Source organism: Adiantum capillus-veneris, chromosome 1 (assembly GCF_014529385.1).
Source record: "Adiantum capillus-veneris isolate H3 chromosome 1, ASM1452938v2, whole genome shotgun sequence".
Classification (NCBI taxonomy): domain Eukaryota; kingdom Viridiplantae; phylum Streptophyta; class Polypodiopsida; order Polypodiales; family Pteridaceae; genus Adiantum; species Adiantum capillus-veneris.
Window position 1 is genome coordinate 193,841,231 of NC_140931.1, and position 24,728 is coordinate 193,865,958.

The window sequence follows — 24,728 nt, forward strand, 5'->3', positions numbered from 1 at the left end:
GCACTGAAAGAAAAAGTTACACAAGAGGTAGATGAGAAGTGGAAGGAAGCAATGGATTGGGAGCTGAGAGTACTTTATTTTGTTAATGTCACACAACTCACTCCCAATCAAATAAATGCGCAATGGCACCAACAACACCTGCCCTACCCTCTGATTAAAGTTGAGTTGCTACAAGTAAAAGAAAGACTTTACACAGACATGCAAGTTGAGGGCGTAGATAAAGACCACCCAAAGTGGAGGTTGAGTTGTCTGAACAAGAACCCAAGGTACTTGATTCTATTCACAAGATCACCTGCGGCTGTGCAAAATGATCCTACCTTCTATCCTGTACCAAGAGTACGGCCCTGGATAGCACATGAGGTACTACGAAAGAAGTGGCCAACTTGGCTGAATTACCCCAGATTACCTGCTCCAAAAAAGGCACCAGCGAAGAATACATGGTGAAAACCCTAAAGGCCGCCATGTCATTCTTTAAAATTCTACCAAATTTATCATGTGCTATGTTATATAAAATCTATCGAATGCTCCTCACATGCATCGAAGTGTTTAATGAGCCAGAGCAAGCAGACACCCCTTGGATGTCATTCCTTGAGGATAACAAAGGTTTGTGCTATCATCTCAGTGGCCAACCTTCCGAAGAAGTCCTCTATGGATTCTACGCCAGATGCATGTTTCTACCTTCTCACAATATGCTTGCTTTGGAGGAAGCGTTCTACATGGGATTCTTCACTTGGAGAGCGAAGATATTTGCGCCAGTGATCAGCAATTTGACCTCAAGGTTTGTAGGCTACTCAGCAGTAGAGCTGAAAAATAGAGTAACTATGCAGTTCTTGCAAGTGCCAGATAAGGAAAGGAAAATCAGATATCAAAAGGCTCTAACAGCACTTAAAGACCGCATCGCTAGCCGTCAGTCCGAAGACTATTTTAGCCCATAAAGCTCTGTCAAGGGATGACACAGGCGAGGAGGGGGGGAAATGTTAGTAGCAAGCTAACATAGACACCACGGATACCATTTTTCGGAGTTCTCATTATAAAACATTTATTATTTTGATAAATCGAGAATATTGTAAATATAGGTTTCTCGGATAAACTTTGTAATTGATAGCCGGTGCTACAAGATTTCAGATTGTATCAGCCTGTCATTACCCATCTTTGGTAGAACTCCCAGATTATTAGTTTTGATCATCAAAAACCTTGGCTAAGGTATAAAAACCAATTTTTGTGAGTTATTATTAAGTTTTGGATAATGCAATACACAGTGTGAGCTAACGGCGCTCACTCCTCTCCTTCTCGCGCTTCCTACTCCCTCCCCGGTTGTCACATTGCAGTTGCGTTTGTTGCATTGCAATTGCAGGTAAGAGCTCTACACACTGACGTAAACACATCACAACATTTCGTAGTTTTTGGCGTGGCCAACTAAAAGTCATAACTAGGAATTTACACTTTCTAATAAAAAACTAAGCATAGGCCGGATATTGGGGCATCTTTGCTAAGCATTTAGATGCATTCTGGGTCGAAAACAACTAGGTCAAAAATCCATTGCTGCTAATAATTGCAATTTTGGAACTTGACCTAAAGTGGGGTTTAAAACCATAAGCATGTGTGCTTAGGTCTTATAAACATGTCCTAGAAGCTTCTTTACATTTGGATGTCATTTGATGCTGCAATGGATGTGATTTGTTTGCCGATGAGCGATTGGCTTTTGGTGATTTCAGTCACTTTACTGTAGCTTGAGTTAGATGTAAGTTGTTAGTTGTTTTTCGAGAGATTGACAACCTCTTGTAGCCTCTATGCACTAATCGAGTCAGCTTTATCCCATGGATTGACAATTTAATCGTGGTTCTCACTAATACTGCAATAAGATAGGATGGTGAGGCTAGACATGCATCCCACATGTACAGGTAACTATTCTCTAATGTCCTAAATCATTTAAGGAGTCCTTTGACTCAAAGCATTGGAAGACTTAGGAATCCAAATCTCTTTATTACCTTTGTAGCTTCCTTGATGACTTTGTCTGGCACTAGGTCTTGTTGAGCTTTTGAGATCTTCATGCAACTTTTTCATAATTTTAGTTGGTCGTTGGATGACTGGTTGCAACATCTTCATATAACCTGTGTAGAACCTTTGTTCAAGACGAAGACTCCTTGAAGTACATCTCTATTTTGTATCCTCTTGAGAGTTGTGGTAGACTTGAGTAGCATTGTTGTTTTGTTGTAAACCTATTTGGTAGGTATCTTGGAATATTGTCGAGGTTGGTACCTAGTGGGCCTTCTTTCTTTGGAGGGTCTTGATTCCACTTCATATGCTCTAACATGCGGTTTTGGCACCCATAGCTGTCTATTATCTCTATGGTACTCTTGCTCTTTTAAGCTCCATTGTGATACTATCCATCCCATGTGATTGTATTTTTGTTCTCATCTTTTTTCTTCAATCCAAACTGGATCAATGACTTTCACTAAACTTCTCGAAAAAACACTTGCTTGACTATCTTTTGCTTTCTTGAGTACTTGGGTTGATATACCTTTCATTTTTTGGGTGTCTCCTTAGAGGTTTCAATTGGGTCAGGAATTGACTTGAAGTTTTGAAATCTTGACTTTATTGAAGAAGCTGATCCATGAGGATTCTTTAATGTAGAGGCATATGTTGTCACACCTTTGTGCTAGTCAGTTGAAGGTCCACTTTAGCTTTACCTTTTTCTGCAAGATTTTTCTTTCATTCTTGTGACTTTTGAAACTTTGAATTTAGTATTAATGGTACTTGTATCTGTTTCTTTCTATCTCTTGGGAAGTAGAGTAGTAGCAGTGTATCTTCTCTCTAGGCCTTGTGTTGGTCTAACCATTGATGTCCAAGGATGACATCTATCTGCATTTTCTTCAAATCCTTCACTTGAAAACTTTACCTACTCTTCATGCTTTTTGATGCTAAAAATAGCAGTCATTTCTTCTTGACCCACAACCATACCTAGCATTTCTTTAATGTTCTGTTTACATGGAGTGATTTAAGACCACTATATCACATGCGTTCAGGCTCTTTTTCTAAAATCCCTATCCTGTGAATTTTCTAGGAAATATAATGAACTCTTTTCTTTTAAATTCTGTAAATTTTCTTGAGATTTGTGAAAAACATATCCTTATGTAAATTTATTTCTGAAAGTTTTAAGGGATTTAAATACCCTTCTATTGAACTCATGTGATAGGTTACATACTATGTAAGGTGAACCCCCCATCGTGCTGCAACACCTCATTTGTAGGAGGAGGGTCTCACAGTTGAGTTCTTGTAAGCTTTTTAGGCAAGTTGTGGGACGCCAGACAACCGTGGTGAGTCACTTTGTTCCAATGGCTGGTTGCACACAAGGATACAACAGTGGGGAGCTATCTTGTACATCGTGGTCTCTCGACAGCATGTGTAGTTTGTGGTCACACTCTAGAGAGTTAGCGTCACTTTGGGACTATCCTATGGCACAAGAGTTTTGGCTTCGAATTCTTTGATTGATGCTAGCTTTTCCCTTAGCATGATAGTACGCTTGGGGGGAAGCTTCTAGGTCCACTCTCATGGGCCTGGCACTACATTTTGAGCTATCCTCCACCAGTAGGATGATAGTGATCCACGGGGTTTGACCTACACTCTAGCCTGCTAAAGAGATTACTCCACAGAAGTGGTGCAGCGAGAGAGAGGAGTGTTGGGAGCTCATCTACAACCTAACACTCTGGTTCATCTGGCGGGCCCGTTGCTTCCGCATCTTTGAGACTCGCCCTGTACCACCAGTAGAGACAATTTGAGATCTATTGCTAGAGCTGTTCCATACTCTCAGGGGACAACTTAAGAGACTGTACGACAGCTCCGATTGCATGCAAGAGCGTAGAGAGGCTTTCCTTCGACTCTGCTGCCCTAGGCCTTTCTTCACCATGATCTAGGGTGGGCTCAAATGGCACTACCATCCACTTGTGTGGATTTTTCCTCCTCCCATCTCCTAACTTAGCCTCATCGTACATATGCTATTTTTTCATTGGGAGAGACTCTCCTTGTGATTGTTGTAGCTCTCTCTAGTAGAGGTGGTTGTAGCGATATGGGCAGTTTCATTGACTAATAGAAGGATCTTTTTCTCAAAAAAAATAAAGTAGGGGCCTCTTCCAAGGACATCTGTACCTGCTGGACCACAATTGCACAATTGTCTCTATCATCCTACCCATCGAATAGAACTCACATACCTCTAGGGAAAGCAAAGCCACTTCCTGGAATTATTATTTATCCACCATAGACCCTGTTTACTACACTCGAAGCACCACAATATTTGGGTCCATTCTCTCTCCTTCATAAAAAATTCCCTTGATCTTTGAACCATCAAGATCTATACCCTCAATCAGCCACTCTTCAATGTCAATTTGCACCACTAGCTTGCTGGATTCAACTGCCTGCACTTCAATCACCTCTTCTACCGCTTCACCATGCTCTAAGAAAGTAGAGAGAAACTCTCCCCACACTGCATCATCATGGTCCTCATCCGTAGGCAAGGCCACCCCTACTTGGTCTTCATCAAGCATACCAGCATGTATCGTTCCTTGCTCTTCACATGTATCCATTGTATCTCCAAGCATTTGCAAAAGGCCAAACTCTTCATACCTTGACTAGGTTGACTCCGTCTCCCACATAGTATCTGCATCTGTAGAGCTACAATCACTCGGTACATCCTCATCCTCGGTCTCGAGATCAGGAATTTCCTCCAACTTGAAAGCTTCGGATTCATCGACAAATCGTGTAGCAGGACTTGATTTTTGAAGTGTTTAAGCAATAAATTAAGTTTTTCTAGGAAGTTTTGGTCGTTTTAAAGTTGGTCCACTGTGTAGAAGAAAATGGACGATGCCATGCGAGAAAAGATCATGAAGTTCTGTATACTAAATTCAGAGCCAATGCAAAAATGTCTTGAAAGGTACAAAGAAGAGAAAGAGAGATGCAATAAGGAGCGACACGATTTCAGGCGAAGCTAAACAACTAGAGGCTTACCCTTGCCGGACCATCTCGCTCCTCTACGTGAATTCCCTACAATGCCATGGTTGGACAAGACAGTGAGAGCAACTCGACAGATCGGAGAACCCATATGTCTAAAAGAGGAAGAGCTGGCTTTTGGATGTGACTAGAGGTATCATACATACATGGCACTATGGTCGCATGGAAAGAATTTCAGAACACAAAAAATTGACATCAGAAGAAACACGTTTGAAAGTGGAGTAATGGTTAGTTTCATGAAAAAGAGCAGGGCCAGTGCCAGAGACACGAACGAGAGCACTAGCAACCTGGATTACTATGGTCTGGATTCAGATATATATCTTGAAAGTTAGCTTCAAACGGTTGAGATGTTTCTTTTGAATGTGAAGTGGTTCAAGGTGATTACTTCTGGTCACAATGCAATGGTACGCAGAGATGGAAACAAGATTATGCAGGTAGATTCTACAAAGATTTGGACAGATGCGAGTGACACGTTTGCGCTCCCTAAACAATGGGAGCAAGTTGTCTTTGTACCGGACCCTCGAGAGCCACAATGGTGATTTGTGGTTCAGGTTTCTCCAAGAAATACACTACAAGAGGCTATTCATATTAGCGACGCTCAAAAAAAAATTTCCCGGCGTCGCTATGAGCGTCGCAAATTTCTTTGTAAATTTGCGACGCTCATAGCGACGCCGACTGGGCTAAAACAATAATAGAGAGCGCCCAAAAACTCAGATCTCAGATCTGAGTTTTTCGGCGCCCTCAAGCAAGGAGCAGGTAACGCTCTCCCTCTCTCTCTCTCTCTCTCTCTCTCTCTCTCTCTCTTTCTTCTCCACACACACACACACACACACACATACACACACACGAGGAGAGGAAGGAGAGCCAGGTATGATCCTTCCCTCTCCTCACTCTCATGTTCCCTTCCCCTCTTTCTCTCTCCCTCTCTCTCTCTCTCTCACACACACACATACACACACACACATAGTGTTTTTGAGAGAGAGAGAGAGAGAGAGAGAGTACAAACATAAACAAAAACGCACACACACATACATAAACAAAGAATGCACACACACATTGAGAGAGGAAAAGAGAGAGAGAGAGCATGCATAAACAAAAAACGCACGCATTGAGAGAGGAAAAGAGAGAGAGAACATGCATAAACCAAAAACGCACACATTGAGAGAGGAAAAGAGAGAGAAAACATGCATACGATCCAAAAAAACGCACACACATTGAGAGAGAAAGAGAGAGAAACTAATTTAACGTCGTAGGAAACTAATTAAAATTAAAAGACCTAAAGATATAGCCGACGAGGAGTTGAACTCAAGACCTATTATTCAAGAGGGAAATGGCATAACCAATCTATCATACTTGGCATGGGTGATAGAAAGGTTATACCATTTATCTCTTTTTATTGGCACACACGCGCACACACACAAGAAGAAGAGAGTTATAACGTCGTAGGAAACTATCCTAAAAGACGTTAAAGATTAGGTTAGATGTAGACTTACGTTAAATTAGATTTAGGTTTATTTAAGTTAAATTAGATTAGATTTAGGTTTATTTTTAGTTAGATTTATGTTTATTTACGCTAGATTTAGATTTACGTTATATTAGATTAGATTTAGGTCTCCATAGACTGCGATGCCTGCATGAAGCGGGTGAAGAAAGCCCTCAATGGAATATAGGGTATTGCTGCCTTCACTCATGGTGGGCTCCGTCGATCCAAAAGTACTGGTGAAATGTCTTCAGAAGATAGGGAAGAAGGTGGATCTTCAGGGCGGCAAGAGTCACTACATCCCCGACAATGACCATCTAGACAACCTCTAGCCATTCAACAACAACTTCAAAGTTAGTAACAAGAGCAAGAACGGTCCAAAGGGCCAATTGCTGTCGTCAGATGTGGATGGAGATGAGGCAGCGTCACCGCCGGAAGTTAACTCTCACATCTTTAGTGATGAGAATGCCAATTCTTGCCGAGTTATGTGAAAAATTATGTGTTAAATCAGTTTTAAGGTTCTTATAATCCCTGTTAGTTTAGTTCTTTGTTTTTAATATAACATAATTTACGTTAGATTTAGATTTATGTTATATTAGATTAGACTTAGGTTTATTTAGGTTTACCCACACACACACACACAAGAAGAAGAGAGTTTTAACATCGTAGGAAACTATCCCAAAAGACGTTAAAGATTAGGTTAGATGTAGACTTACGTTAAATTACATTTAGGTTTATTTTTAGCTAGATTTACGCTTATTTACGTTAGATCGAGTCCACGCAAGAATTAATTACGGTTTAGGGTTTAGAGTTAGACGAACAGTGAAAAGATCTACTATGAAAAGATGTTAAGATGCTGTGAAGTGCTACAACTAGAGAAGAGGCAAAGGGGTTTTGTCCACTACATGCAGTATCATGTAGACGTGGGTATGTAGATTTCTTGTACCCACAAATATAGGTATTGACCAATAAAGACGAGATTATAACCCGGTGGTTCTGATCTCTGTGCACCTCTAGACCGAGGTGTGCGGGGATTGGACATGACTAGAGAATGTGAGGTAGAGAGAGAGAGAGAGAGAGAGAGAGAGAGAGAGAGAGAGAGAGAGAGAGAGAGAGAGAGAGAGAGAGAGAGATAAGACGAAGAATGCCAATAGAATATTAAATTTGTTGTCCAGGTTATAAGATTTTTATCCTCATTATGAGTAGTGACGAGGATGTGGGACCGTCCAACCGAAAAACCTGGCAGGTAATATTTCATCCTACAAAGTCTACATAAAACTGGTGGTACGTCATAGAGGTAGCCCCTTGTAGTGCAAGGACGTATGAAGGCTACCATGTGCCAATCACAATGGCATCAATGGAGGAGATAAGAGAAGATGCTCAATCAGAAGCCGCTGCGGTGGTGCCAGACGAGCATCAAGATGCTACTACTCTATATGGGGTGCATGCAGAGGAGCTACAAAATGAAACAGAGGATATGTGTTTAAACGGAGAGCTCTATATAGATATAGGAAGTTATGCTGAGTTATGCGAGGATGAGAGAGAGATCTCTTAAAGCCACAAATATTGTATTTGAACAATTTTGCTCCGTGTTGTAAAAGCTCTGGCTCTCTAAGTACCTTCCATGGTGTATAACGCTCTTTTCTACTCGCGCTCACATCTTTTGATTGAAAATTCTGAGTTTTCGACTTGCCTCTTCTATCACTCAATTCATTGCGTCATTGTATTTATATGCATCATTACGTCATTGTATTTAATGGTCTTTGCGTCATTGTCTACTCTATTCATTCAATATTAAGTTTAAATATTCGTGTGTTTAATGCAGGTATGGATGATGAGGAGTTTCTTTCTTCTTTGTCACCGTAGCAGAGACAGTGGTACGTGGAGCGTCATCGCTCTGGCGCATCATCGCGCGTTCCTACTCCATCCGCATCTCCCTCTATTTCGGAGCATTCGGCGCACTCCGAAGCTTCGGCGTCGACGAGACGAGCTTCACACTCGTCTAGACACCGGCGCTCTAGTGGTGGCGGTGGCGGTTGTTGTGGGGATTCCGCCACCGATACCTCCACACCGGCTGGTGTTCGACGAGGCTCTTTACCCTCCCCTTCTTTGCCCGCCCCCACACCAGCCACAACATCGCCATCTACGCCAGGTTTTGCACGACTGACTGTTCCTAGCAGCTACATACCTCTACCTACTCCGCCAGGGGCCACCCCACTCGACACTCCTCGCTTCGGGGCCCAGACGCCGGTGGAGACACCTGACGTCCGTACCCCCATCGACACGCCACTAGAGACCCCTGCTGGGACACCCAGGTTCACGCATCACCGGCCAGAGGGCTTGCCTTACTCCGTCGACTTCAGCGGAAGAATCATCATGGATGATGACGGCAAGAAGGTGATCTCGCGCATGCGTGGTCTTTGCTCTCAGCTGTTTAGACACTACATACTAAACAAATGGAGTGAAGTACCAAGTGATTTAAAAAACAGAGTCATCAGCATACTTCATGATGAGTTTCCCGTTCCAACACGGGATCAGCGCTTCAATGAAGACCTGATAAAGATTCGAATGCGCGAATATTGCAAACACAAGCGTTCCGAAGTGCAAAAAGCAATCAAGCATGGGTGGAACAGGCCAGATTGGCTGGCCAAAGAAGATTGGAAGAATGCGAAGAAAGCAGCGCACGAGAATCCCGACAAGTGGAAGCAACAAAAGGATGCAGCCAGAGCGCGAGTAGAGGCAGGGAGCTCGCACCACTTGGGGAGCGGTGGATGGGCATCATTTGAGGCCGATTTGTAAGTGTTTTCGCATTGCTCTTTATGTTCAATAGTTTAGGGTTTATGAGTTTTTTAATTCTAACATAATGAATTCTTTGTATGTTTTGACAGTGGTCGATGACAGGACGTGATCCCACACCGTACGAGCGCGAGTACGCAGGCAGGAAGGGCTTGAACGCCCTGATGGACATTCTCAGTTCTCGCGACGGCATGGTTAGTATTAGGGTTTAATCTTTTCTATTTTTTGTATTGTTTTATAAATGTCATTATATGTTTATACTTACTGAAAGCTGTCTTATTGTCTTTTTTTGCAGAATCCGACAGATACGCCGCTTGGACGCGATGAGACGTCTGACTAGACGACGTCTGTTTAGCCGTAGCTAGATAGCATTAGTTTAGGGTTTCTCATAGCTTATGTATCATGAGACGGATTTTATACGTCTTTTTGAACCATGTATATTATTACATTTGTCACCGCAGTTCATTTTGCCAATCAATTCTTTATGCCTATGATGTTGTACAATTGTCATTATTACATTTGCCAATCAATTCATTTTGCCTATGATGTGTACAATTGTCAATTTTACGCTTGTCAATTTTGCAAACAATGCGTCTTGTGGGTGACTATTTTGGGTCTATTATCTACCCTTGCACTTTTTTAAAAAAGTGAATCAAGTACAATGTGGTTGATGGGTGGCGGGGCATTCAATGCCCTGCCACCAAAAAAAAATTTCTCTCGGGCGTCGCTATAACCGTCGCTATTTATGGCTCTGTAGCGTCGCTATGAGCGTCGCTATAGACTTCTGTCTAAACGTCGCTATAATCGTTGCTATGACCGTCGCTATGAGCTTCTCTATATAGAGACGCTTATAGCGATGCTCTCGTAGCGACGGTTTTAGCGACGCCGGGGGTTATAAAAACCCAGTGTATTTCCGTCGCTAACAGCGTCACAAGAGCACACAACCTCTTGTAGTGATAAACAAGTATTTGAAGGGCAAGAGATGTTGGAGGAAAGTGGGCCAGACCACGTAGATACTACTGTGACATTAGATGAGATGGAGGAAGGTATGGCAGAGGAAGCTGATAGATATACGAGGAATGAAGCAGACGAGGCAGATATGACACTTGTAGATGAAGATGCAATGGATGAAGACAATCCACCAGAATGAGTTAGGGTAGAGTTATGTCTGCAGTTAGAGATAGACGATGATACGATGCAAGATCTTATCAATGATGCTCACTAGTTGAGGCCTGTAAGTGTTTGTGTGAAGACATTGATTTAAAATTAAGCTCTTTCTTAATTTAAACAAAGGTGTTCTGACGCTTTCTTTTACTTTCTTTGTGCAAGACTTTAGTATGGTAGACCAGTCGCCAGATCCCAGTTCTATGAGTGCGGATGCAGTTATGGGCTTCGTCACACAGATGACGCCCACTCAGATGGCATAGGCGTCTCAATATTTGATACCCAGAGGTACGGGTACCACACCTCCAGGCTTCACACCTGAGGGGGGGACTCCTATGGGGGGGGTATGCCTATGGGTACGACGCCTGGGAGGTCTCCCATCATGGCCTCTTCGACACCTAAAGGTACGGTAGAGGCGGGTACGTCAGCATCTCCGCTTCACAGGCGCGCTCGCCGATCTCGGCGATCGTCAGGTGGAGGTGGTGGTTGCTGTGGAGGAGGGTCCACAGATGCTTGGACCCCTCCTCGCTCACGACCCCCGTCCTATGCACACACTTCTCGACACACCTCTTAGCACACCTTAGACACCTTGGGGGGCACACGATCCTAGTGCCTCCAAGGTCTATACTGTACGGCCAGATAGAGAGGTTGACATGGATAGTGTCGGGAATGAGATAAGACAGCGGGTTTTCCAGCTCATGGAGGTGTAGTTTTCTAGCACCATCATGACATCTTGGACTCATCATGATTGCAGCAAAATCAATTACATAGTGCAGACCATCATGAGAGAGTATCGGCCTGCTCCGGGTTCAGAGGAGCTTCCGAGGAGGTGGATGACGAATGTTGCATAGGACACCATGAAACATCGTCAAGGCAGCTCATTGGGCTTTCAGGAAGGGCTCGTCGAAGCCTTCGGGCATCTCACACGAGTTGTGGCAGCAAATCAGGGAGGAGGAGGAGACAACAGACACGAGGTTCAGACAGCAACGTCTCGCCGCGGAGGTACGTAGGGAGACTAGGGGCACATCTCATCTTGGCAACGGAGGCTTCGACACCTTTTGCTATGAGTTTGTGAGTTTCCAATCCAGTCCTAACTATGGCGTTTTTTTTCAAGAGCGATGAATCATGTATTCTTAATTACTTCGGTTTTTGTATAAACGCAGAATCTTGCAATGCATCGATCTCCAACACGCCAGGAGGAGACATATGGATATCGGAGAGGCATTTATAAAGTATTGAATGATCTTGCTACCGCAGGAGAGACTGCAGAGTGGGAGGCTTTAGAGTCTCGTTGATCGATTGAGGTGAGACGTTTGATCAAGACAAATAATATGTGTGAGTTGACTTAATTAGTTAAGTATATGTGAAGTAATATCATACTGTTTTTTTGACTTGTCCCTTTATGTGCAGGTTGTGACGCGCGAGTCATCAGTGGTTTTTCTATATATGTTTGTGAAACACAGACACATGTCTGTGTTTCTTTCTTGTATATATAGACATGCACATATAGGTGTTGATCATGGTTTTGGTTATGGTAATTATGCAAGAATTTAATGAACTTTATGGTTATGGTTATCGTTATGGTTTTGATCATGGTTATGGTTATGGTTTTACACAAAGTTCGTTATATATGAAGTTCGTTATGGTTATGGTTTTACACAAAGTTCATTATATATGAAGTTAGTTGTGGTTATGGTTTTAATTTGGTTATGGTTTTGCACAAAGTTCGTTTCATTTCTTCCATCAAGTTGTGCCTTAAATCTCATGTGAGATCCTACATGGATATCATGTAGGAGGCCTATATATGGTTTTTTTTTGAAAAGTTTACGTTAAAACAAAGGGAACTCTGCCAAAATTTCTATGGGAGCACGGTTGATTTTGGTGTTGCTCGCTTTCTTGGGCAGAGGATAGGCAGTCTGGCTGTGGCTATGTCCATCTTTTCACTGGGCATAGGCCAGGCTGCTTGTCCTCTGCCCAAGAATTTTTTTCTCATATGGTCGTCAATATAGGCGTCGAAATATGTGTCAAAAACTAGGACTATCGACGTAGATATCGACGCGTATTTTGACTGTTTCATAGGGACGAGGATTTCGACGCGGTTTTCGACGGTCAACATCGAAATTTGCGTCGAAGGCATCTGTTTTTGTTGTAGTGAAAGGAGATTGATAAGGCTGTGGTCACGCGAGGCTTAGTTATCAGTTATAGATAACTATGCCAAATCTGCCCATACAAAGCATCAAATGAATAACTAAGCCTATTGCATGGTCCAACAAGGCTTTGTTATTCATTCAACCTCCCAACAATGCCTTGAACTTCACAACTATGCCAAAATCGACATGATATGCATAATTATGTTTTTAATGATTTGTCTGATGTGTGACCAAGGATGAGGTTATTAGTTCAAATAACTAATAAGGGCATCCATAGCCTCAACCCAAAAAAACACTTTTTTCAAAAAAATTCAAAAAAACCTCACTTTTACTCAAAACTTCTCCCCAACCTATATGTATACTCAAACATCAATTTTCTCTCTCAAAATCTCACAGCTAGACCCGCAAAATATGAAACTCCCCACCTTTTTTTATGTCCCTCCAAAATCACTCCTCTCTCTCTTCTCTCTCCTACTTTTCAGCGCACACTCTACCTCCTTCCCTCTCTCTCTCCTCTCCCTCTCTCATCTCTCTCCTACTTTTCAGCACACAATTTTCTCCTTCCCTCTCTTTGTTGCAGGTCCACTCCATAGCTTTGCTGCAGCTCTCCCCCCATGGATCTCCACTCCATAACCCTACTCTCCACTCCGTAGCTCTCCTGCAACACTCCACTCCATAGCCCCCCCTCTCCACTCCTTAGCTCTTCTATAGCTCTCCTCTCCACTCTGTAGCTCTCCTGAAGCTCTCCATCCCATAGCTCACCTCTCCACTTCATGCCTCTACTGCAGCTCTCCACTCTTGCTTGAGGCGAGCTTTGTTCCCCTTTCCATGGAGCTAGGCAACATTACAAACCTCCCATCCACAGCAAGATTGTCAAGTTCAAAAATGATTTATCTACATGTTCGGTTGTCAAAGGACTTTGCACACCCTCAAAGCGTCATTACTTGCAAACTGCACAACAACGTCCTGCTGCAGGTCACACCAATGTGGACCTTTGGGTGCATGGTTGCCTCTACCCTAATGATCTAGCCATCAATGTGTACCCAGCATTCAATAGCCTTGATTCATTCTTACAATATGTAGGTAGAGGGGAGCAAGGTCTTCTTGGATACTGCAAGCGATTGTCGACTATTGGAGCTGATAGTGCACTATTGTCTTTGCATCGATGTCAAATTCTTTCCCATACCACTAGTGGATTGTTGACTAGGATATTATATGTTGAGTCTAAAATTGGAATGCTCCTCTGAATATTGCTGACTCTGAATATTACTGATTCTGATATTTGGTCAGTTAGATATTTTCTAACTTTGATTATTGCTGAGTCTAATATCTGGTCAGCTAGATATTTATTGAGACTGAATATTTGCTGGGTCTAAATATTTTATAGGTTGGATTTATGCTAGGTCGGATTTTTGTCAGGTCGGATTTTGGCTAGGTTGGTTTTTGCTAAGTCTGATATTTTATGCTAAGAACATTTTTGGGTTGGATAGTTATAACCATCAGTTGGTACTTGTATTGGGACGAGTTCTGAGTAGGGAATGTGAGAGAAGCTTTATCCATGGTGTTATTTGCTCTGTTTGATCTTTTCTCTATGTTCTGTTTGCTGACTCTAACGTTATCTGAATGTGTCTTTTGCTGAGCCTGATCATGGAGTGAGTATCTTATCATGGATTCTTGAGAGTCGTTGCTTGCATCATCACCTGTGTCATTGCCTACATCATCACTAGAATTCTCTAGAAGAATATAGAAGGATCTAGAAGATTCTAGAAGTTTCTAGAAGCATGGAGAAGATTTCAAAAGAATCTATAAGTTTTTGGAAAGCTCTAGAAAGTTGAAGAAGGATCTAAACGGTTCTAGAAGAACTAGAAGGATCAAGAAGGTTCTAGAAGATTCTAACCTCCTCAAGAAGAACCTAGAAATTCCTAACCTCCTCAAGTAACCTCCTCAAGCACTAGTATAAATAGGGGTCTTGGGCCACAAGCCCCTCAGCCTTGCCAACACCAGTTGTGAGGCTGCTATGAGGAAATACCTTTTTCTAGTTCTTATATTCAAGTCTTGTCCTTGCAATCAAGCCTTGTCTTGTACTCAATTCATGTAATCCAAGTCTTGTATCTAGCTCTCTTAATAAAGTATTAAGTCTTATAAGCAATATTAAGCTTATCATCAAGTCCGAGTTCTTGTACATCAGTGAGTGCCTCCTCTTGCTCTCTTCTAGCTCTATACGCGCTCATAAGATTTTGGTAAGACTACCATCTCTTAATCTTCTCAAGCCATCATGGAGGCGATGATGGAAGGTGTCATCAACGCATTGCAAAGCATCCAAGCTCAGTTACAAGAACTTTGTGAGAGTAATGCTCAACTTCAAGCAAGGCAACCCCTACTCTTGGGACCAGTGTTGCAAGATCCTCAACGTCAAATTCAAGAGCTTCAAGAGACAAGCACATATCAAGCACAAGATGCAAGATCTAGCTATTCTCAACAACATAAAAAGGAGCCGAAGCTCAGCATGTCTGGAAAATTTGATGCGACTAGATCAAAGTTGAGGTTTTCTCCAACAAGTACATCTCTCCATTCGAATGCAACAAGAGCATTATCCAGATGATGCCTCTCAAGTAGGCCTTATTGGGACCCTCCTCTCGGGTATGGCTCTCTCTTGGTTTTCTCCCTTACTTGAAAAAGAATCTCCTCTCTTGCATGACTTTGAAGCTTTTGTGCGGGAGTTCTCTACAACCTTTGAGGATACTGACAGAGCAAGGGTTGTTGAAACCAAACTTAGAAATATCCTCCAAGGATCAAGACCTGCATCCGTCTATGCATCCAAATTTCAACCGCTCACTTGTGATCTGAGTTGGCATGAGGAATATTTCATTAGACAATTTCGGTGGGGATTAAAGGATGACATAAAAGATCTTTTATTGACTATGCCAAAGGTTCACACACTAAGCGAGTTCATCTCTCAAGCAATAGAATGTTATAATTGACTATTTGAGAGGAGACAAGAGTGGCGTCTTGGGGCACCATTGCGACCCCAAACAGAAGTGACACATAATGGCTACACACCTCAACAGGGCCATGAATCAAATTGAGCCCATGCAAATTGATTCAGCACGATTTCAACCTCTCTCAGCCCAGGAGAAGCAAAGGTGACGCATTAATGGCTTATGTATGTATTGCGAAGTGCAGGGGTACATGTTGGGGTAAAGCCCCATGTGGCCGGTTAGACCAGGTGCCCGCCCACTATACTTATTCATTATGTACATAATAGAATAAGGGGCCTCACATGTAAAGAGTGAGTTTTTAGCCCCTGCAAATAGAGTGCTTTTTTTTTGCGAGGTTTTCATTTCGATCTTTTTCATGAAATGTAAAACTATTTTGAGCTTTTTGCTTTTTTTTAAAGCATTTTTCCATTTTGTTTCAACATCTTTTACATTCTTGCAATTCACTTAGAAATATTCAATAGAACAATATCACCTCACATTGAATATTCAGAGAAGTCCGTATTCAAACTTGCTCTCTTTAAATATGCTAGGCTATAGAAAGGAAGAGAGAGAGAGAGAGAGAGAGAGAGAGAGAGAGAGAGAGAGAGAGAGAGAGAGAGAGAGAGAGAGAGAGAGAACATTCAGAGAAGTCCGTATTCAAACTTACTCTCTTTAAATATGCTAGGCTATAGAAATAAGAGAGAGAGAGAGAGAGACAGAGAGAGAGAGAGAGAGAGAGAGAGAGAGAACATTCAGAGAAGTCCGTATTCAAACTTACTCTCTTTAAACATGATAGGCTATATAGAGAGAGAGAGAGAGAGCATTCAAAGAAATCCATATTCAAAACAAAGCTTAACAAGGTGTCTGCATTAGTGTTTTATATGGATGTTAGAAAGAGTAGATAGTTCACAAAAGCATTGCAATCAAGATCACTTCAAGAACATGCACAATAAAACCCTAGATGTCCAATGTCAATATTCTTGAAACAAAAAATAGAGAGTGTGTTCAATAATTGTTTCAAAAAACTATGGATGTGATACTAAACTCTCTTTTCCGCATATGGACCACAAACCACCTTTTTGAGACACTCCTCATAGACTATGTCATCCCCCTCCAAGCACAAATAATATCGATAAACCTCACCACATGCTTTGCCAAGGCCTCCACATCTTGAAAACACATCTAGTACATAATCTGAGTCATCCGTGAAGGTCGCAAGGAGCCATCTACACATGCAAATTTAAAATATGTAAGTCATTTTTCAACTATAAATTAACGCTCAATTTACATTAAAATGATTATCTTCTCACCTGTAAAGGTCAGGTGACCTCTCTTCTCCACCTCTGATGGGTATATCAAGAACAATGGTGCGTTCTTGATGCTCCTCCATTAAAAATCTTCGTGATGCAGGAAACATGCGAGGAGAGACTTTCTCCCCTGCCTCCCTATTGTATGTGGGTATAGCAACATCCGCTCGACAAAAAACTCCCACCGTGAGATCAATACCTACATATAAGCATACATTGTACACACTTGAATCAAAATCAAGTTAATAATGCAATCTTTCACAACAACATGGTATTTTGATTCACCTCCTCTAGGGTATCTGGGTGTCTATATCCCCCATTACGCATGAGAGTCCATGTGCGATGAAGTCGTAACCCAGCCTTTATAGCATGGGTAATAATCTCTCCAATATGTTTTGCAAGACATAGAGTCACGAAAAAGCCTTCATCTGCCAAGAAAGGTTCTTCTACATCCATCACACCTTGCACAAGAGAAGAAAAAAATATATTCCATTGTGGAATCTTTTTGCTTAATCCACCTTTGAAAAGTTGTTTAGAGTGAGTTTTTCAAGTGATATAGATCAAAACAAAAAGCATAAACAAAAACTTTGAGTAACCTGCTCGAATTGGGCCTAAACCATCCACCAACAAAGAAGTAGGAAAATCCACAAAGATAAGACGAAACACCTCACGACAAGGTACTCCACAATGGTGATACAAGCCAAGACTTTGAGTGCTCAAAAAAATTTTAATGCTACACACAAAACGTTTATTGCTTAGTACACCATCCACCTTGAACATTCTATTGATGTTGATAACACAAGCCACAAAACCTTTCTTTTACCTTTGAATGGCAAAATCATCAACATTATCCATATCAACTAGAAGAGCATCTACCACAGTCAAAAATTGAAAGCCTACAGTTTTTCATTAAAAAATTATCTTAATTACAAGTAATATAGAATTGTTTTGCACTATCAAAAAAATAAATATTTAACAAGTAGAAACTTACCGGTATTTCATGAGGTTGGTCGCCTTGATGAAGTTGGTCGCTCCATGAATGACTCAACCACTATTGAAACGCTTTTTTCACTGCTTTCTTTAGGCATATCAATCTTTAGCCCTCCTAATGGATAGGTTGTTTTGTTGTGGTCACCCATGTTTGACCCACTCGCATGATTTTGGTGCTCTCTTTGAAGAGGTAGTGAGTGATTTCTTTCTTGTGTTCTTTGTGAGCCCCCATCCATGGTCAAGTCATGATTGTGATCCATGTCTTCTAAGTGCTCTAAAGAAGCAGATTGGTTTTTATCTTTGTCTTTATTCTCTTCCAAAAACTCTACCACAAGAAAATTTTAATGATATAAAATGAAAATTAATTTAGCATTTGCAAACTCAAGTCATTTATAAAAAACTAGAACATACTTTCTTATGCATTTTTTCATGCATGAGAGAGAGAGAGAGAGAGAGAGAGAGAGAGAGAGAGAGAGAGAGAGAGAGAGAGAGATAAGAGATCAAATGCTAACGAGTTCAAGGTTGGTGGACTTGAATGATAATAGGAAAATTGAATATCATAATAGAAGAATATAATAATAATAATATGAGAATAAAGAAATTGTATATGAGAATTAACTTGATGTAAAAAGAAAAAGTGTTATACTTACTTGCATGTAAGTCTAGTTCTTGCTTTGGGATCACCCCCAAAGGGTAGTCCAACCACCATGGACAAATTCTGCACTCCCACATAGAAATACCCTTCTCTACCATAGAACCGGGATACATGGTATTTTCATCCTCTAGCTTTGACCAATCTTCGGTAACCATAGGCATAGTAGCAAGTGTACCATTTAAAACACATTCACACATCCATCGACACCATAACAACATTTAATCTCTTGAGCAAAATAATTTCAATAAGAGCCAAAGACTTTGTTGGTTCATGTAATTTCACCTGTATAAAATCCTTTTACAAGACTCTTGTAGCTCAGGCATTTTGGAACAGTCCCTGACACTTTTAATATCTCCTAAAGTTGAGGAAAAGCTTGCAAGCCATGATTTCTTAATTGCACCTATGGTAGTCATTCAAATTAAAAAACAATGCAATAAAATTCACATTTATTAGAAAAAAGTGACCAATTTAGAAAACAACCTTGAAAAACGCTTCAAATCCATCTGGTAATTTGAACTCTTCAACCTCCAACCTTCTTATTATTAACAAAGCTTCATCATACATGTGATCCCAATAAACTTCTTTTCTAATGTAAGCCCTAAAGTGCTTCACATCACCAAAGTGGGAAAAGACTGAATCTTTGGCCTTTGTAAGACTCATCATATCCAATATATATTTTTTCCTTCATTATAGACCAAAAATATATCAAAAATTTGAACACCATCTTATATAAGTATATTCATATACCATTAATGTAGAAATTGTTTGCTCAAGTAGAAATTTAACTCTCTTTTAATGTCACTATTTTCATTAGAATTGAAAAACATAAACAAACAACTAGTAAAAAAGTATTGAAAAGTCTGATACCTTTCAGAAGGTAGTTTTGAGGAGCACAAAGCATTTAACTTGTCTCGTGTGATTTTTACCATGGATGGATCATACCACTTCACATCAAAGAGCAACTCAAAAAATTCCTCTCCATGAACTCGGTTGGCAATTGTCAAAAACTTATAACCTCTATCCTTCAATCGAGCTTCCTCTTGTTTAGTTGCCTTCTGCAATCGCCTTTCAAACTCCACCTTATCTAATCCAAGAGCTTTCAATTTTGCAGTTTCCTTTGAAATAAATGCATTAAAATCATCCTACATAACCACAACTACATTCATTGAATGAATCGTAAACAATCTTGAAAAATATACATAGTTAATACTCAATTCAACAATTCACCTTCCAAAATAGTTGAGAAATCAACACACAAGGAGAATTATACCAAGGAGGAACTCCTTGATATAATCTACTCTCAACTGCCATCTCTATCTCAGCCCACTTTCTGTCCTCTTGAGTGAGACGTGCAAGAATGCTCTCTTTATTGGCGATACCAAATTTTTGGAACATGTATATCTCATGTCCAAGATTTGGTTTCACTGTTGATCGTGAAATGCTACAATAAATATATAAACAAATGAAAAATAATAGTTTAAAGCGAGATTAAATTAAAAATGCAAAAAGACCACAAATTTACAACTTACACATTAGTGGTGTCAAGAGCAAGCAATAGTTTGGCCTCTTTTTTTTTCTCTAGTTCCAAAAATTGGCATCTCACACTCACATGATATTCCTCATTATCATGCCATACTTGACAAAAGAACATCAAATTAGCCAAAAAAAAGGTACAGCTAAATCTAGCAAACAATTAGTGTGTCGATGTTAATTCTTACCTTCTTTTATGTGTCGCATCCATGTTTTCAGCCGATGGTTTCCATCCCATACCAAAAACAGACGCCCTCGAAGCTCTTTCCACTCCTTATTGAGCTAATTACCAACTGAAACACTCTTAGCTTGCCAAATAGGATCCCAACTACCTTCCACAAGAGGAGTGACAGGCATGTAAGAGCCGAAGGAATCTTTCACCAACACCAAAAAAGAACCCATTGTATCCAAGTAAGCAACATTGTCAAAACTAGGAATCAACCAAGATGCAGAATCTATAGCCACTCGTACAGCTTCATGAGCAACCAAACGACATAAGGGTATAAGCGGAGGGTTGCTTCTTCGTTTTAAGTAAAATTGACTTAATACATCCTTCATAATCCCCAACGGGATTCTTTTTCCCAAGTGTCGAGAATGTTGGGCCACATCATCCTCACCTATCCCATCAGACTCTGTTAAATCTTAATCTTCAACATCCTCACCTGTTTCAACCTCCATTGTCAGCTCTCGAGACTCATCTCCTTTTACATCATCCCCACTCTCCAAATGGTTAGAACCTTCCTCCATGGCAACTTCATCATCAACAAAGATGCATTTTCTACATCTCTTTCCCCCTCGTTTGAAACGAGGACTGCGAGTAGCAACTGCATGAGAAGATGCCTCTTGATCGATTGGATGCCTTCTCTTGGAAGGACCAGATCTCAAGGTCATGCATGGAGAATCAAACGTTCTCTTGATTGACATGCTGCCTCGTCTTTTGGAAGCCATAAATGTCTACATCAATAAAGATTTGAAAAGGCATTATACATCATCATCATTCAAACAATGGCTACAATCTGCAGCACTTGTTAATGCCGCTACATTTCATAGCAAACACCATAATAACACGCATTTAAGTGAACTTCTATCACATTTGAAAAGCCCCAACCTAAATTTGTGTGAACTTGATAGAGTGTACCAAGTTTTCTCCAGATGCCGATCTCCAAATTTGCTGCCCACTCTTCGAATTTGTCAGCTGCAGTGCTAAAGAAAAACCTAAGTTTAGTGTAATCCCACCTACAAATTTTGAAATTTACCTCTAAAGTTTATATCTGAAGGTGAGAAAACCTACAAAATGTTGAAAAAAAAATGTAATTTGATTTAAAAACCTTCAAATTTTGTCGATTTACCTCTATTGTTTCTAGTTTGCCATGTTTTTGAAAAAAAATTACACTGTTTTCAGCAATCAAGGGGTGTGTTTTGCTCTAATGACCTTGACCTCTTTGTCAAAGTTACTCACAAGGATGCTAACTATCCGCCTCTGGTCTATGTTTACGGCACTTAGAAGAGCAAATAAAATTGGCCTATTTTCTCAAACGATAAAGAGATAGATACTTAGAGCACGCAATTGGCCTTGGACTAGAAGGAGAAGCTATATTAGCAAGCACACGAAAGTGTCGGCCAATCTGCAGCTCAGAAGCAAGAGGTGACCATTGAGGTGCTAAAACAAAGAATAGCTAACAAAAACCGACATGAACTGGCACCCACGAGACAGTAATCAACTCGTGGTACCCACAAAACTCCGCAATTTGGATGCAAAATGGACGAGCAGCAGCACCATCTTACATCAGGAAGTCGAGAGAGAGAGAGAGAGAGAGAGAGAGAGAGAGAGAGAGAGAGAGAGAGAGAGAGAGTAACAGATGTGCTGTCCGGTTTGCAGGTCCGTCCGCTTTGCAGGTCCGTTCGCCTGTCAAATGCTGTCAACAAATGCCTATTTGCCAATGTCCGCCTGTTTGCCAAATGCTGTCAAATGCCAGTCCGCTTTGCAGGTCCGTTCACCTGTCAAATGCTGTCAAATTGCGCTTTGCAAATGTGCTGCCAAACGCTCAACTACGCCTGTCAAAGGGTCAACTGCACCTGCTACCTACACCTGTCCGCTTTGCAGTTCTGTCAACTGTGTCCGTCAAACATTGCGCTGCCTGTAAAAGGAAACAAATGAAGCTCCTCAACCGTCAGCGCGCGCGCTTACGGTTGGGGAGCTCGCGCGTGAGGGACACCAACTCCAACATAAATAATGAAGCAGGAAACAAATCAAGCTCCTCAACCGTCAGCGCGCACGCTGACGGTTACCGAGCTGTGGGAGCATGGGTGCGGGGGAGGAGGAGGAGGGGATTGTACCTCACGACTTCACGCAGGGGATGCAACAAGTCCACCAAGCAGGAGCTCCTAGCAAAGTAGAGTAACCAAAAGTTGCCTAGGTTGAAACTTACACCTAAATTAAAAATCCCTCCAAGAAAAATCTGAACTGGAAATTTTACATTACTAGCAAGTGTTTTCCATGTATTTTGAGCAAAATTTTCTCCTTCTTGCACTCCCCTCAACCGGCTACTTTGATTTTGCAACCGGCTCAAGGCTAAGCTAAGGCACACTTTTCCCAAAGCTCAGTGAAAATTCATTTTCACAAACATACAAAAATCCCTCCAAGACAAATTTGAACCGAAAATTTTACATTACTAGCCAGTGTTTTTGCAAAATTAAACTATTTTCCATGTATTTTAAGTGGAATTTTCTCCTTCTTGCACTCCCCTCAACCTGCTACTTTGATTTTGCAACCGGCTCAAGGCTAAGCTATGGCACACTTTTCCCGAAGCTCAGTGAAAAATCATTGTCACAAACATACAAAAATCCCTCCAAGACAAATCTGAACTTGAAATTTTACATTACTAGCCAGTGTTTTTGCAAAATTAAACTATTTTAAACTCCCCTCAACCGGCTACTTTGATTTTGCAACCGGCTCAAGGCTAAGCTGAGGCACACTTTTCCCGAAGCTCCGTGAAAATAAGCTCCCGGTTTTCAGGTCAAAATTCAAAGCTTTTGTCGGTGATCACACTAAAATCTAAAATATTCGGTGTTCAAAATCCAAGGGGGATTTTTACAATTTCATACGCTTAAAATACACTGTCTTTTCACCTACTCATAAGAAGATGAACTCCTTAACTAAAAAACTTGAGCTTTGTGCCAAATATTATAAAAATTTGTGGTTTCTTTATACACCATTTATAAGGAGGTGAGCTCTGTAACCACCGCTTGACCACTTATAAAAGGAAAAATATCTTGAAATCTTAAATTTTTAAAAAAAATTAAAAACATAACAACGAACAATTATGACACTTGCATAAAAACTTACTTAAAAACCATTTGTACATGTCCGTCTCCATATATTGACCTCTTTACTAACTGCTTATTTCTCTATGTCTTCTCCACCTTGTTAGCATGGATGAAAGAGCATCCATCATCACCTGGACAATAGGTGATCAAGAACTTGAACGAGAGGTTCAACTTAGAGATGGAAAGCTCCTCCTTAGTGCATATTTCTTGCAAAGTCTACTACCACCTTACAGACATTTTCAAACATTGAATGCACTAATACAGTTTGGATATGAAGTCGCCCTTGTTGAAACACCATCTCACTTTGATATGGAGGGCCATCAGCATTTCATTCTTGATGCCTCTTTATCAAAAAGATATGCTATGGTGCATACAGAGAAGGAAACCAATGATGTGGAAGACTCAAAGGATACAAACTTACTGAATGCAAGCTCTTTCTATGCTGAAGCTACCAAGATACCAACCCAAGGAGATTTGCACACAAATTTGCAAAAACAGCAGTAGAATTATATTGTCCTCGATAGCAGCAGCGGTGATGAGAAACTGTCAAAAAAGGTGAAAAGTGTGGTGGACTGGCTATTATCCTTTTCAACATATCACTAATTGAAATACCTAATGAAACAATCTCATGGGCCTGTGAAAGTGGAAGAACTACCTAGAGAATACAACGGGAATCTGGTGTTTGAACTTCCATCAAATTTTGGCAAATGTAATTCAATGAGCGGCATGGAGCAGAAATTTGATGGACATACATGGATGCGCCCCCAAACAACCAACATGTCCATTGGGTGTCCAGTTCGGATGAGTTATTGTTTGGGCTCCTTGGAATGTCATAGAAATGTTTGTCAGTTCTATTTAAACAATAAAGAATTCAATAATGCATATTCTCATGGATATTTATATAAACCAATAGGAAAAGGTTACCTTGCTCAGGAAGACATGACAAAGATTACATGTCATTATTGCGGCAAGGTTGTCACTTGTCAAGCTATATGTCCATGCATAATTTACTACGTTTTGCCAAGGGATTGAAACATGTAAAGATTGGTAGTGCATGTAGGCCACCATGAGCATGATGTGCAGAAAGGTACATCTCGTGCTGTCATAGAAAAAATCCGAGGATTAGTCCAAACAGTGTTGAAGATTGATAAGTCTAGTGGTCCTCAAAAAATTCAAATGCTTGTGGCTCGTCAAGTTCTGATGGATTCACTCATTCTTGACAAGGGACATTCTATGGGAGATGCAGAACTTCAAAACTTTCTAGAAGAGATGATGCCACTTGTGCAAAACCAAAGGTAAGGATACATTTTTTTTGTTAATATTTATTAGTATAGTACTTAAAATTCT

General features: G+C 40.8%; 2 protein-coding genes across 2 annotated transcripts; both read right to left on the reverse strand.

The window, feature by feature from the left end:
- Positions 1–16,611: 16,611 nt before the first annotated feature.
- LOC147466245 (uncharacterized) lies at positions 16,612–16,962 on the reverse strand. Its single transcript, XM_086513577.1, has 2 exons — positions 16,883–16,962; positions 16,612–16,798 (listed from the first exon to the last, which is right to left on the reverse strand). The coding sequence occupies exons 1-2, from the start codon at positions 16,960–16,962 to the stop codon at positions 16,612–16,614; spliced, it is 267 nt and encodes an 88-aa protein (XP_086369703.1).
- A 3,734-nt stretch (positions 16,963–20,696) lies between these two features.
- LOC147466246 (uncharacterized) lies at positions 20,697–21,002 on the reverse strand. Its single transcript, XM_086513584.1, has one exon. The coding sequence runs from the start codon at positions 21,000–21,002 to the stop codon at positions 20,697–20,699; it is 306 nt and encodes a 101-aa protein (XP_086369710.1).
- Positions 21,003–24,728: the final 3,726 nt, after the last annotated feature.

What these genes read in the sequence shown, in the direction of transcription:
- LOC147466245 (XM_086513577.1), bottom strand. Translation starts at nt 16,962, where the DNA reads ATGGAGGAGCATCAAGAACGCACCATTGTTCTTGATATACCCATCAGA. An exon ending in AGGTCACCTGACCTTTACAG is followed by an intron (nt 16,799 to 16,882) that starts GTGAGAAGATAA and finishes TTGCATGTGTAG; the next exon opens with ATGGCTCCTTGCGACCTTCA.
- LOC147466246 (XM_086513584.1), bottom strand. Translation starts at nt 21,002, where the DNA reads ATGGCTTCCAAAAGACGAGGCAGCATGTCAATCAAGAGAACGTTTGAT.